At 34.8% G+C, this 11467-nt stretch overlaps 2 protein-coding genes across 2 annotated transcripts; both read right to left on the bottom strand.

Moving 5' to 3' along the window:
* Positions 1-246: 246 nt before the first annotated feature.
* On the bottom strand, positions 247-1701 carry LOC136808859 (uncharacterized). Its single transcript, XM_067065420.1, has 2 exons — positions 1611-1701; positions 247-1210 (listed from the first exon to the last, which is right to left on the bottom strand). Exons 1-2 carry the CDS (start codon positions 1692-1694, stop codon positions 317-319), a joined length of 978 nt encoding a protein of 325 aa, XP_066921521.1. The 5' UTR covers positions 1695-1701; the 3' UTR covers positions 247-316.
* Positions 1702-2444: 743 nt separating this feature from the next.
* LOC136808857 (uncharacterized) lies at positions 2445-11467 on the bottom strand. Its single transcript, XM_067065418.1, has 11 exons — positions 10998-11467; positions 10485-10719; positions 10099-10135; positions 9784-9888; positions 9150-9314; positions 7075-7140; positions 6323-6400; positions 4524-4948; positions 4352-4374; positions 3589-4042; positions 2445-3383 (listed from the first exon to the last, which is right to left on the bottom strand). The coding sequence occupies exons 1-11, from the start codon at positions 11446-11448 to the stop codon at positions 3347-3349; spliced, it is 2076 nt and encodes a 691-aa protein (XP_066921519.1). The 5' UTR covers positions 11449-11467; the 3' UTR covers positions 2445-3346.

Below are 11467 nucleotides of genomic sequence, written 5' to 3'. Positions count from 1 at the left end.
AGTCTGCTATGATGACTCTCATTGAGATATAAATAAAAAGAATCTTCATCGATTGGGATAAGCTGGAGTTTTTACAAGATGCTTAACTGATTGGTTATTTTTTAACAAAAGGGATGACGCGTTCTTTGGAAAAGTAATAAAATCGTTTGTCTCAACATTTAACGACCAACAGAGTCATCAAAGAACTTGTAAAAACTCCAGCTTGACCCCATCGATTGGGATTTGACTAAGATTGGAATTCAGGGAATTCAGTTGATTAAAAGCTACAGGTTAAAAAATTGCAAGTTATCATGCCAAAACATTTTGTATTAATCAATCATGAATCTTCTGCGTAGGCTCTTGATTCTTTTCTCAACTTGTTCAAGCGATCAGCTAAATATCTTTTCAATTGCTCCAATAGAAATAACACCAGCTGAATTAGCAAAACAGCGAACGCAAAAATCAAAACAACAAAACCTGCATGTCCAGGGTGGTCGATAAAATTGATATTGTCATATACCACGTGACCTGTTGACACGGTGTACACGATGTACGTAACGAAATACACGATCACCGTGACGAGAGGGTACACGAAATGTAAAATATGAATTGGAATATCATTAAAAATCACTTCAAGTAAAAACCAGAAAAGTATAATTACACTTCCGTCAATTTGTATATATGACGTCAAATTCAGTAAAATTGGGATGTCGTAATTATGAAGCATACTCCAGTAAGCGATTGCTATTACGACGCTCAAGTTTCCCGATACGTTAAAAATGCAATACGTCATTTTATAGAAAATCGGTAATTGATATCCGACGCTGATGACGTCATCGTCAATATCTATTACGTCATCGTCGTCACTATCACTCGCATCGCTGTCGTAGTTGAAAATAATCTCTTTCCCATCCAGTAAAATGATCGGTATTGCATTACCTGTACGCTGAGCAGGTTCCGTCAGCTCCCCGTCCTCATGCTCGCGCGGTGAAATACTAATGACCGAATAAGAAGAAATCGATTGTCGTCTCTCACTGAACAATTCTTTTAGACCGATACCAATCACCAGTACAAAATAAAGCGTTGAGAGAATATAGTTCCATGTTGTGATATGTAGTAACCACATTCTTGAAGCTTCATAAGAATAGATGGAAAGACCCATAAACACAATGCTGTAGATTGAAATGAAGACACGAAGTCCTAACAACAGGTAAGGATGAATGTGACGCCACTGAAAAATAGAAAATCAAATCAGAAATATATTACTACCTATCTTAGCTTCACTGCACGAAGTTTAAACATGAGTCCAATTAAAGCACGAGTAACGGGAAACAAAGTTGTTTTCAAATCTACCCTATGGGCACGAAACGTCTTATGGACATTCAATTGACGGCTTTATGACCTTTGGACGTCCTAGAAACGTACATTAGACGTCCAAAAGACGTTTGTGCCAATCGGGTAGAGGCTTATTCGGAAAAATAACTCGAAAAATTGACACTACAAAATATACATTGACTGAAAACTCTACAAGACTGAGTAAGTGAAATTTGAAAATTTAAATTGGTAAAATATTTTAAAAATGAATTTGAAAAATGAAAACGTAAAACTGAAAAATATTGTTTAAAACTTACTATTGAGAGATAGAAGACTTTGCTGGATCGAGTGTTCAAATATAAGATGGAAAAAGAAATTTCTCTTGCAAGTTTCAATTTCATCTTCACTCAAGCTATAAAGAAAACTTTTAATCATATATAAAAATGGAAAATCAAAATCAAAAGAAGTTAATTGAACATAGAGTTGATGATTTTGTTATCAAGTCCAACTTCTGACCATCACTGAATGAGAAGTACGTTAATTAATGATTAGCTTTTGATTGCCAATTAGTGAGGTCGTTAGCCTACCAACCCTATCAATCAATTCATTATGAAAACGACAAGTTCAACAAAACATACTGACAGTTATTTCTTCCGTACTCTTACAAAAAGCTTGTTCAATTTTTTTTTCTCAAAATGAGCAAGTTTTATATAGCTGACTGTGATCTGCTTTTCCCGAATGTTATAAAAGCAAAACAATTAAAAGGATTTCCCCTGAACCACTGCTGTGATATAAAAAAAAAATTCAAATTACTAACAATTTTAAGTATAGCAAAACGAGATTGTTTTAAAAACTAGAAATAATTTTTTTTTTTTCAAAAGATAATTGTTTGAAACCCCTGTTAGGATGTTTTAAATAAGTTTTATTTTGACTGATAGTGTTTTTATTGACAATAACCTGAAATTTCTTGACAAAATTACTTCTTATAGAAAATTTAAATCAAGGCGATTAAGAACCATGACCTTTTTAATATACATTACAACATTGACATAAAAGTAACAAAATATTTTCATAAAATTTATTTTTACAAAAATATAGTGTGCCAGAATTGTGAGAAATTCATTGATAAGTCAACATGATAGCATTCATTTAAATTAACTTTTATCCAATTGACAATTTATAAAGTTGGCTATAAAAAAATTTAGAGCATTATGCGAGATCTCTAGACTTAATCCAACATGAAAAAAAATCTAAGTTGATGTTAGAGTATTTCGCTTGCTATTGAGTCTTCTATATTTTCTGCAATGATAAAAATATAAATTAGAAAAAAATATGAATTGAATAGAAAATCTCTGAGAAAAGGTCTGTATGTAATCAGATCGGATTAACGTTCGCGAGATTAATTTTCGCCATTTCGTGAATTTTAGCAATTTTCGCGAAATTAAAACTCGCGAAAACGCGTGAGATTCCTGACTCGTGAAATTAAATCCACTGTTTGGTGTTTGGTGTGTACGATTTAAAAGCGTAAAATTTTATAAAAATAATACAAAACCTGTGTAAAAAAATAATCGTGATTTAGAATTTACTAACTTGCAATATTTACATTATAATCTCTTCAAATTTAATTTTGAAATATACAATTTACAAATAGTTTTTCAACAAACACAGAACAAAGGAACTCCAAAATAGACAGCAAAGATTGCTACATGTTTTTGTAAAAAACTAAACAAAAACATTTACAAAATAGCGAGATTAAGAACATTTTAAGAACATTTTAAATACGTCCGAAGGCTCAAAAAACTTTAGATGTTTTTTATAAAAAACTTCTACTGTATTTGATAATAAATCTCAGGTAGAGAGTCAATCAAGCAAGGATGTCACTACCCTTCTTATTATTGGTACAATATTTTATCTGATTGGTGTTTGTTTCGATATAGTGAAAACTATTTCCATGACAACCACTTTCAAAATTAAAAAGAGAATGGATTTCAAAATTCTCACCAAATTATACAAGACTGTTGTTGAATTGTTGAATTTCTTCCGTTCGGTTGAATCACGAAAAGAATCCCCTCAACAAGCCACGATTAGGCCTGAAAATTAAAAATCATAGTGAAAATGAAATTTTGATTTGAAAGGTCCAAAAAATTGGTCGCTGCTGGTCGCTGTATAAATTTCTCCTCTCAAACCTACTCCAAACTAATTGACTTTATTAGCGAACTATTTACACAACAACATTTATCTAATGTTATATGGGTGTGAGAGGGTGGTAATAATAACGAAGTAGGATCAGCTTACCTGTACTCGTTGATCAGTTTTTTGATTTCGTCATCATCAGCCGCCTCTGCGGGCGTCAAATCCGAACTATTCTTTTTCAATCGGCAACCTTCAATATTGAAGCTCAATAAATATTTGACGATTTCTTTTTGGTTATTCATAGCTGCTAGGTGAAGTAGTGTATTCTTATCTTCATCAACATAATCCAAAAGTGATTTATCGTGTTCGATCAGCAATTTCAAAACATCTAACCGGCCGTCACATAGCGGGTAATAAACACACGATTCCTCTTTATATACTCGAATGAAATACCCGGAACGAAGCAAACCTCGAATCGAGTTTAAAGGGATGTTATTTTTGGAACAAGCTTTAAAGAACAATTGCGATTTCTCGTCTGTTCTTAATAGCGGTGCTTTGTTTTTGATTTCTTTGTCAAAGGCAACCCAATTCTCATTCCTCAGCAAGCCAAAGAGCACTATGGGAAAAATCAAATAGAACATCTTTAAATTTTGGGAATCTTGGCTTCCTCGTGAATTGATATAGATCAATAAAAGTAACGATTATAGTACGATAATCAGCCATTGTTAGTGAAATGGTTCAGAGGTCGTGTATGTTCACTACTGCACATGTCCAGCTCAAAACTAGAGTGACATGATGTAAGAACCAGTCAATGCACTTTCCCACAAAATATCAGACGACCTGATGTATTCACCACTGTATAAGTTCGTCCTTTTTTATGTTTGGATGAACTGAAAAACACTTTTAATGCATTTTTAGAACTTACTTTTTAAAGTGGCTCCTTGCGAGCTGAAAAAGAAGCAAAAGATTTCATTTCAATAAAATAAACAAAGATAAACGTTAGAGGTGATCTCGCAGTCCTTAAAAAATCTATATGAAAAGTTTACACTTAGGCGATGTTACAAGACGCGATTCATCCACTCAAAAAAAGAGTTTACCTGTCCACTGACTCCAAAACGGGAACTGCAGTTACTGAAATCTTCTTCACAACACCAACAGCTGCTTCTGGCCGTGGCCGTGGCTGTGGCTGTGGTTGTGGTTGTGGTGGTGGTGGAGCTTGTGGTGGAGGTTGTGGACGTCTTATCGAAGTCTTTCTCATTTGTTCCTGATTTCTTTGATGTTTTAGCAAAACATCATTTAAGTTCCGTGCCCTGGCTTGAAGCAATTTTTCTTTGTTAGCAAGTTGGTCAGTCAAATCCTTGTTCTCATTTTTCAACACACCAATCTCACTTTCAAGAGTTTCGTTTTGATGTCTCCAAGCCACATTTTCGCTTTGTAATTCTTTGAATTTGGTAACGAACGTATTAAGCATTTGAGCATGCGATGGACTGTTAATATGTGATGACAATTGGCAACGAGGAATCTGTTTAAAAAAAATTATCAACACGACAGTGAACACCTTTTTATTTAATACAATACGGTTCAGCAATACGGACTCGGTTGAGGGAAATTTCCCCACCGGTAAAATTAAATCCCTGTCAAATCATACAATTCTGCCATCCTCTAATTTAAGTGCCTGCCAAAAATCGCATTTTGGCTGACCGCCAAATAAAGTACATGCCAAAATTAATAAACTTAAGATATTCTGTCAAAGGGACCTTTTATCATCATAGTGTGCAGGGGGGTCAAGGTCCCACCTAAAATTTCAGGTCCCAGCACTTGAGAAACTCCCACCTGATAGTTAACTTTCCAAGTCCCACCTAAAATAGGGATTTTATTTAATAAAAATTTTTTAATTACCAAATTTCGATGTGCTGACCTCCCCTTCAATTTTTACTTGTTCACGGATAGGAAATGTAAAGCAATTCAATTCAACAACAACAAACTGTGATATGAATTTAAGTTTTTAATGCAGAGTTCTTTATCAATCCTTCATTTATAATCTAAGTCTTGTAACCTAAGGTTAACAAGAATCAAAAACTCAACAAAAATATTAAAACCTATATATGTTTTGGAATATTTTTAAAGAATTCTTAAAATCATGAAGGTAAACTTTATAGAAAAAAAATGAAACAAAAACAACTTTTTTGCATATTTGATTGGCAAACAGTTGGCACTTCGGGCAGTTTGGAATGAAAATTCCAATAAAAAGTTAGGGGAATTTTCAATGAAAAACAGATTACAGGATTCAAAGACAAATATGTAAAAATCTAAAATTTAAAATAATTTTTCTTTCAAGATTTCCATAAGAGTCCCACCAAAAGATTTCTAGTCCCACCTCAACCTATTTCCCCCACCTGAAAGTCCAAAATTTCAGACTCCCACCTGGCTGTTTTGGACCCAAAAATCCAAACCCCCCCCCCTGCAGAGTGGGGGGGTGCACACTATGATCATGCTACGGAGTGTACCCGGGGGGGGGGGCACTCGATCTGAAAACGACCATACGTTCGGCCCAAAAAATTTGGCTTCTAAAATCGGACCCTTACAGTGCAGTGAATTTCCATCAAAAATCAGTGCACTTTTTAAAAATTTCTCGCTCGTAAGGGCGAAAATTTTGCAATTTTCCAAGAAAATGTGGAATTTTTCCTCCAAAATTGACCAATTTTGTGCCAATTTTACCAAAAAATTGGCGTTTTATCACAATTTCCTACCCTTACAGTGCAGTTCAGTGCAGTTTTGTAATTTCCTACCGTTACAGTGCACTAGCTGAACTATGAAAAACCTACCCTTAAGGGCCGAACGTCTGGTAGGTCACTTACCTTGAGTGCCCCCCCCCCCAGGGGAGTGTATCACTTACTTTGACATTACAACCAACTTCTCGATAAGGACAAGCAACTTCCCGATTGCCACACTCTTCATCAGTATGTTTCGTCACCTTCAAAAAACGTTAAAACTGATCAATCTCCACCATAGTGGCCGTGTTTTTTTATATCAAATAGTCAAATTAATAGGAAAACGCTGTTCCATAGACTGGAGTCGTTTATAATGGATATAGAATCTATATATTAATACGCTAAAACGTGTGTGTTTACAATGTTTTGTAAAAAGTTTCGAAAATCTAACCCTACAAAGCCTCCTCTTCGTGGCGTTGAACCATCATCTTTATGCACCTTATGCAGATTTCCTACCACAAGACTAACTTTTCGACACCAAAGTACTATTTTCTATACAGGGGCTTGGAGCTGGAGGGGCTAAAATCAACCTTCTTCCTAAAGATAATTTTTCATTTTGAAGAATTCTTATTCAGATGCTCTTTAAAACTTTCTGTTTACAATAGCGGCTCCCTATCACTTTCAAAACTTTTCAAAGTCTATCAAAGTCACCCTCGAATGGCTAGCCACGATGGCTAAAAAGATCTAAAATATAATTCTTCTAAGCCATTTACTTAATCGTGGTTAAAAATTGCAATGCAATGATTTTTTTAGATGAAAAGTGATTCGCTGGATTGGGACACGCAGCGTGCGACGCTGCGCACATCTGAGAATGCAGAATAAGTTAGCCTCTTTCGATAGCTATCTACCCGAAAGTAAAGAAACATAAAATGCATACTTCTAATGGTGGGATATTTTGTCCACATTTCAAAGGACAGGGAATCTTGCACGTTTTTGCATGTTTCTGAAATGTAAAGAAAAGATGAATCAATATGTAATATATTGTACTTCTCGGTCAAGAGAACCTATAGATATTTTATCTGCAAAAAAGTTAATCATCAAAAAGCAAAGAAAAAAACCCTTATCACCTTATCACCTCAGTGGTTTTTCCAAGCACTCAAATGCCTCCGTTAGACGGAGGCATTAAACTCAATTCAAATTGAGTTTCAGAAACTCAATTTGAAAGAAAATTTTCAGAAAAGAAGTAAAAGATCAAATTTCACCATAATAAAATACTTTCTCACTCTTTCTTCCCCTTATTTAAGCCCATTAAAAGGAATAAAATGAATAAAACTTGTAGTAAAAGTTATTCAGTTATCACAGCTGCAGTTGATTCTTTTAATTGAGTTTTATATACTACCCTCCTTCTATATCTACAGTTAGGAACATTTGGCGAGTTCCTGTACGCGACCGCGATCTAAAAAATCATAACAACACTCATTAAAAAATGACGTTCGTGTGTCTTTTCGCACTTTTTTTAGCCTAGACGATGTAGCAAACATAGTAAATATAAGCACAATGTGCTTTTAATTGGCTGAAGTTTTTTTTTGCGTCGGAATTTTTTTTTCAAACTTTCAGCAATGATTGACCAAACTGTTACAATGAAAATTATCCAGCGCATTTTTTATCTTCTTATCTTCTTAATATTCAATGAAGCACTCAAAGTTTACTGAATTTAAGCACATAAGATATTCTTATAATTATTGATATTCACTAAAACACCGTTCATTGCCTGCTGCAGTGGAGTGTATGACGTAACTCGCGCGGCAACTAACTCGCTTTTTCTTGGAAGATCATATTGGGCGTTTTGGCGTTACCTTCCTCGAAGCTAGCGGGCGCCCCTGTCTTTCCGCAACTCTTTCCACCATTTTAGATGGCCATAATAATAGATCCAAAAGGGCGCCATAATCTTGGAAGATAATTTGTTTTGGTCTCCAGCTTTGGGAAGTAGCAATGTTTTTGGTTGTTTTTTATGGAAAATAGTAAGAAACTTAAGTTTAGAAGTGTATCATTTAGTTTTGCTGGCTTGAAGAATGGCAGGATCCTGGATGGTTTCCCTAACTGATCTACAATAAAGAAGAATATTTTTAATTGAGTTATTATATACTACCCTCCATCTTTATCTACAATAAAGGAGAAGATTTTTAATTGAGTTATTTTCTAATCTGAAAGTTTCTTATCGTTTTTCATTTGTACATATCTATATTTTTCATTGGTACGTTCAAGTAAAGTAGTGTTCTGGTTTAGAGGCACCACTTCCTTTTTTGGCATTTCTTTTTTGGCATTTCTTTTATCCCCCATTTTGCTAAAATTAGCTCTAGATATATATAATTTGTTGTTTTATTTTTTATTTTTTTAAAAGATGAAATTAGTTCATCATCCTCCTCACTTAGAGCTGGATAGTGAGACCTTTTGAGTTTCTTTTGAAAAACTTTTTTGAAGGTAAAGAACTTAGTTCTATAATGCTAAAAGTGCAAAATACATAGAAAATACATCCACTTCTTCTTCTTTATTTTTGTAACTTTTTTCTAGAGTTGAGAGGACTTTTTTTCAGTAATTCATTCATTTTGTTCATCGCTAAATTCTAGAAATTCATTCACTTTTAACCGTTTTAAAGTGCCAGTTAAGGCCAAATTATGCTCAGCTTTAGGGGGCTTTGCCCCCTGAACCCTCACCAGGGCTAGCCCTGGACCCACTGGGGGGCTCAAGGCGCCCCCCACACCCCCAGCCTCTATTATCCAGCCTTTGGCTGGATATCACGGCTTACGCCTTTGATGAAAACTCAATTTGCAAGTACAAACGGAGGCATTGCTTAGTGCTTGGAAAAACCCCTGCACCTTACAAAGAATAAGCTTCCGATCAAATGTAATTGAAGGCACCGTTTCAGAATAAAGTAATGTGTTGAGAAGAATTTGAGAGAAGGATTTAGTGTTAAAAGGCTCTTTCTCTTTATCCACATCGAAACTGTCTTACATCGATAAGCTTTCGTTTGACATTTTTGTTGCAGTGTTGGCATGGTGAAACATGGTATCCACAAGTTGCCAAATGTTGATCAAGATCTTTTCTCTTCACTTCTTCCTTACAAACATGGTTGGTGCATTTCACTTTCTCCTCTGGACAAACCTTTTGGTGACTTTCCTAAAATTTAAATGGAACCATTGCAAAAAATTGATTTCCTGTAATTGTACACCACACACACAAATTTCACTAATTTTCCAAAAAGAAGCGTAAGAAACTCTTTTTCCACAAAGAAACTAAAATACTGTATTCAGGGCCATGAATCTTTCATTAGGAACTTTCTCAATTCGATAAGCCACCAGACATCATACATTTGAGCTTAACCCATTCAGTACTGTGGGAAATTGAGATTTAAGGAATTTTTCAAAGACACGGTACGTCAACTTCAAACGCAATTCTCTCGGCTTTGGCTAGAAAGCAACAAATTGTTCACGTTTGACTTTATTTACAACGCAATCCTTGAAGTCGTTTATTTGAATAAGGTCCTTAATCAAAATTACCGGCAACCAATAAAATCAATCCTAGATGAAATGACGAAAATTTAGCTTGCCAGTACTGAAAGAGTTTGAGTAGACGTCACTTCTCTTACCAAGAACTGATTGATAGTCCCAACCCACGAGCATTCGTCATCATTACGACAAACAATTTGAACGGTGTCTGTGATCGTATTGTCCGTTGATTGGATTTGTATCACCTGACAAAAGAAACAAAAGAGAATAGATTAATCATACTGGAAATTGTTAAAACTAGATAGACTTTTTCCAACAGTTTCTAAATTCTGAGTGACTGACCAAGTTAGAAAAGTTATTATTTTCAAAGTAACTTATCACTGTTTCAACATTCTAGCAACTTTTTACAGCAGCTAATTGGCTGATCAACCTCGGCCAAATAATTCTCTGGTTACCTTTTCTTCAATGTATTGTTGATTACATAATGGGCATCTAAAACGGGAAAAAATGATATTTTAGACGAAGAACAATTGTGACTGGGTAGCTTAGTCGGTAGAGCATTTGCCTGATAATCCAAGGGTTGTGGGTTCGATCCCCGGTCACCGCCAACTCAGCGAATGAGTAGCTTAGATCAGGTAATCTGATCCTAGCGGTAAAAATAAGTAGTTAACATGACATCCTGACTAGCAAAAGGTCTATGTGATGTTATAATTGAAAGAAACTTAACAACAAAGTAAAATATAAATACTTTAAAGAATATAGAAATTAAGTATTTAGCTTAAAATCCGAGACAAAAACTTGCCAAACAACACTAAAGAAACACATGCCTTAACTAACTTACTTTCTACCATTTCGTTTCTGTAATTGCAGGCGACAAGAATTTCCAATCAATTTTGTACAACATGGCAACTGGACAGCCTCTCGAATCATACCAAAACAAACGCAGCATATGTAATCTGCAATCTTTTTATCCTCCACCATATCAAAATCATAACACTTTTGGTAGTTCTCGTCATCATTGTTTTCTTGATTTCCACCGGAACTTTCTTCTTCTAATGATGAGCAACAAGGCTCTTCTAAATGGTAAAAAAATGTGTTGAATTTTCGAGTAAATAATACCATCATATCTCAGTAATTTCCAAATGTGCAAACTTGACAGAATGAAATAACCTATGTTGAATGTATCGAGTTTCAGGAAGGGCATTATAAAGGATGGAGGTTAAACCATTTTGTCAATGTTGTCATTCCTTTTGGAAATATTTTGCCGGAAGCTGGGCAATGAGTTTTAAAAAGATATAAAATTATCGATTGAGAAATATTCCTTTTAGTATGAAATTAAAATTTTGTAATTTACCAATATTACAGGCAGATGAGACAGGAGAACAGCTAAAGCCTTGGTCATCAGGAGGAAGTAAAACACATTTCAGCTTCTTGTAGGTGTTTGTTTTGGTAGATTTATTCAAATAATTCTCAATTTCATACGAATTCAATTGGGGTATATCAATGTGGTTTGAAACCAACAGAAACTTCTGATCTTGGTATTTGTCTGAATGAATCTGACTTGGATCATCAGGTTTGAGCAGTTGAATTGTAACTCTCTGCGTGTTGAAGGGAAAAACATATCCAACGTTTGGTAGGATTCTAAACTTTGATGAATCAGTACTTTTCAGTTTGAAAACAGTCAATTGTGAAGTTTTGTTTGTTAACTCCAATGTGATAGATACATAGTCATTAAATGGTCCTTGAAAGTATAACTCTCTGAAATCAGTGAGATTTGCTGAGATTGGTGCAGCACTGCAAGCCATTTTTTAAATAAACTACCCT

Source organism: Clytia hemisphaerica, unplaced genomic scaffold, assembly GCF_902728285.1.
Source record: "Clytia hemisphaerica strain Z4C2 unplaced genomic scaffold, Clytia hemisphaerica genome assembly, whole genome shotgun sequence".
Lineage (NCBI taxonomy): Eukaryota > Metazoa > Cnidaria > Hydrozoa > Leptothecata > Clytiidae > Clytia > Clytia hemisphaerica.
The sequence above is the reverse complement of the archived record's forward strand: the minus strand, read 5'-3'. Positions and strand labels throughout refer to the sequence as shown.

Bases quoted from the DNA above. Each gene is read 5' to 3' on its own strand.
- LOC136808859 (XM_067065420.1), bottom strand. From the start codon at position 1,694: ATGAAATTGAAACTTGCAAGAGAAATTTCTTTTTCCATCTTATATTTG. The intron at 1,211-1,610 runs GTAAGTTTTAAA...TCTATTTTTCAG, and splicing joins AAGTCTTCTATCTCTCAATA to TGGCGTCACATTCATCCTTA.
- LOC136808857 (XM_067065418.1), bottom strand. From the start codon at position 11,448: ATGGCTTGCAGTGCTGCACCAATCTCAGCAAATCTCACTGATTTCAGA. The intron at 10,720-10,997 runs GTAAATTACAAA...TTTACCATTTAG, and splicing joins CTCATCTGCCTGTAATATTG to AAGAGCCTTGTTGCTCATCA. The intron at 4,375-4,523 runs GTAAACTCTTTT...CTTCTTTTTCAG, and splicing joins GTTTTGGAGTCAGTGGACAG to CTCGCAAGGAGCCACTTTAA.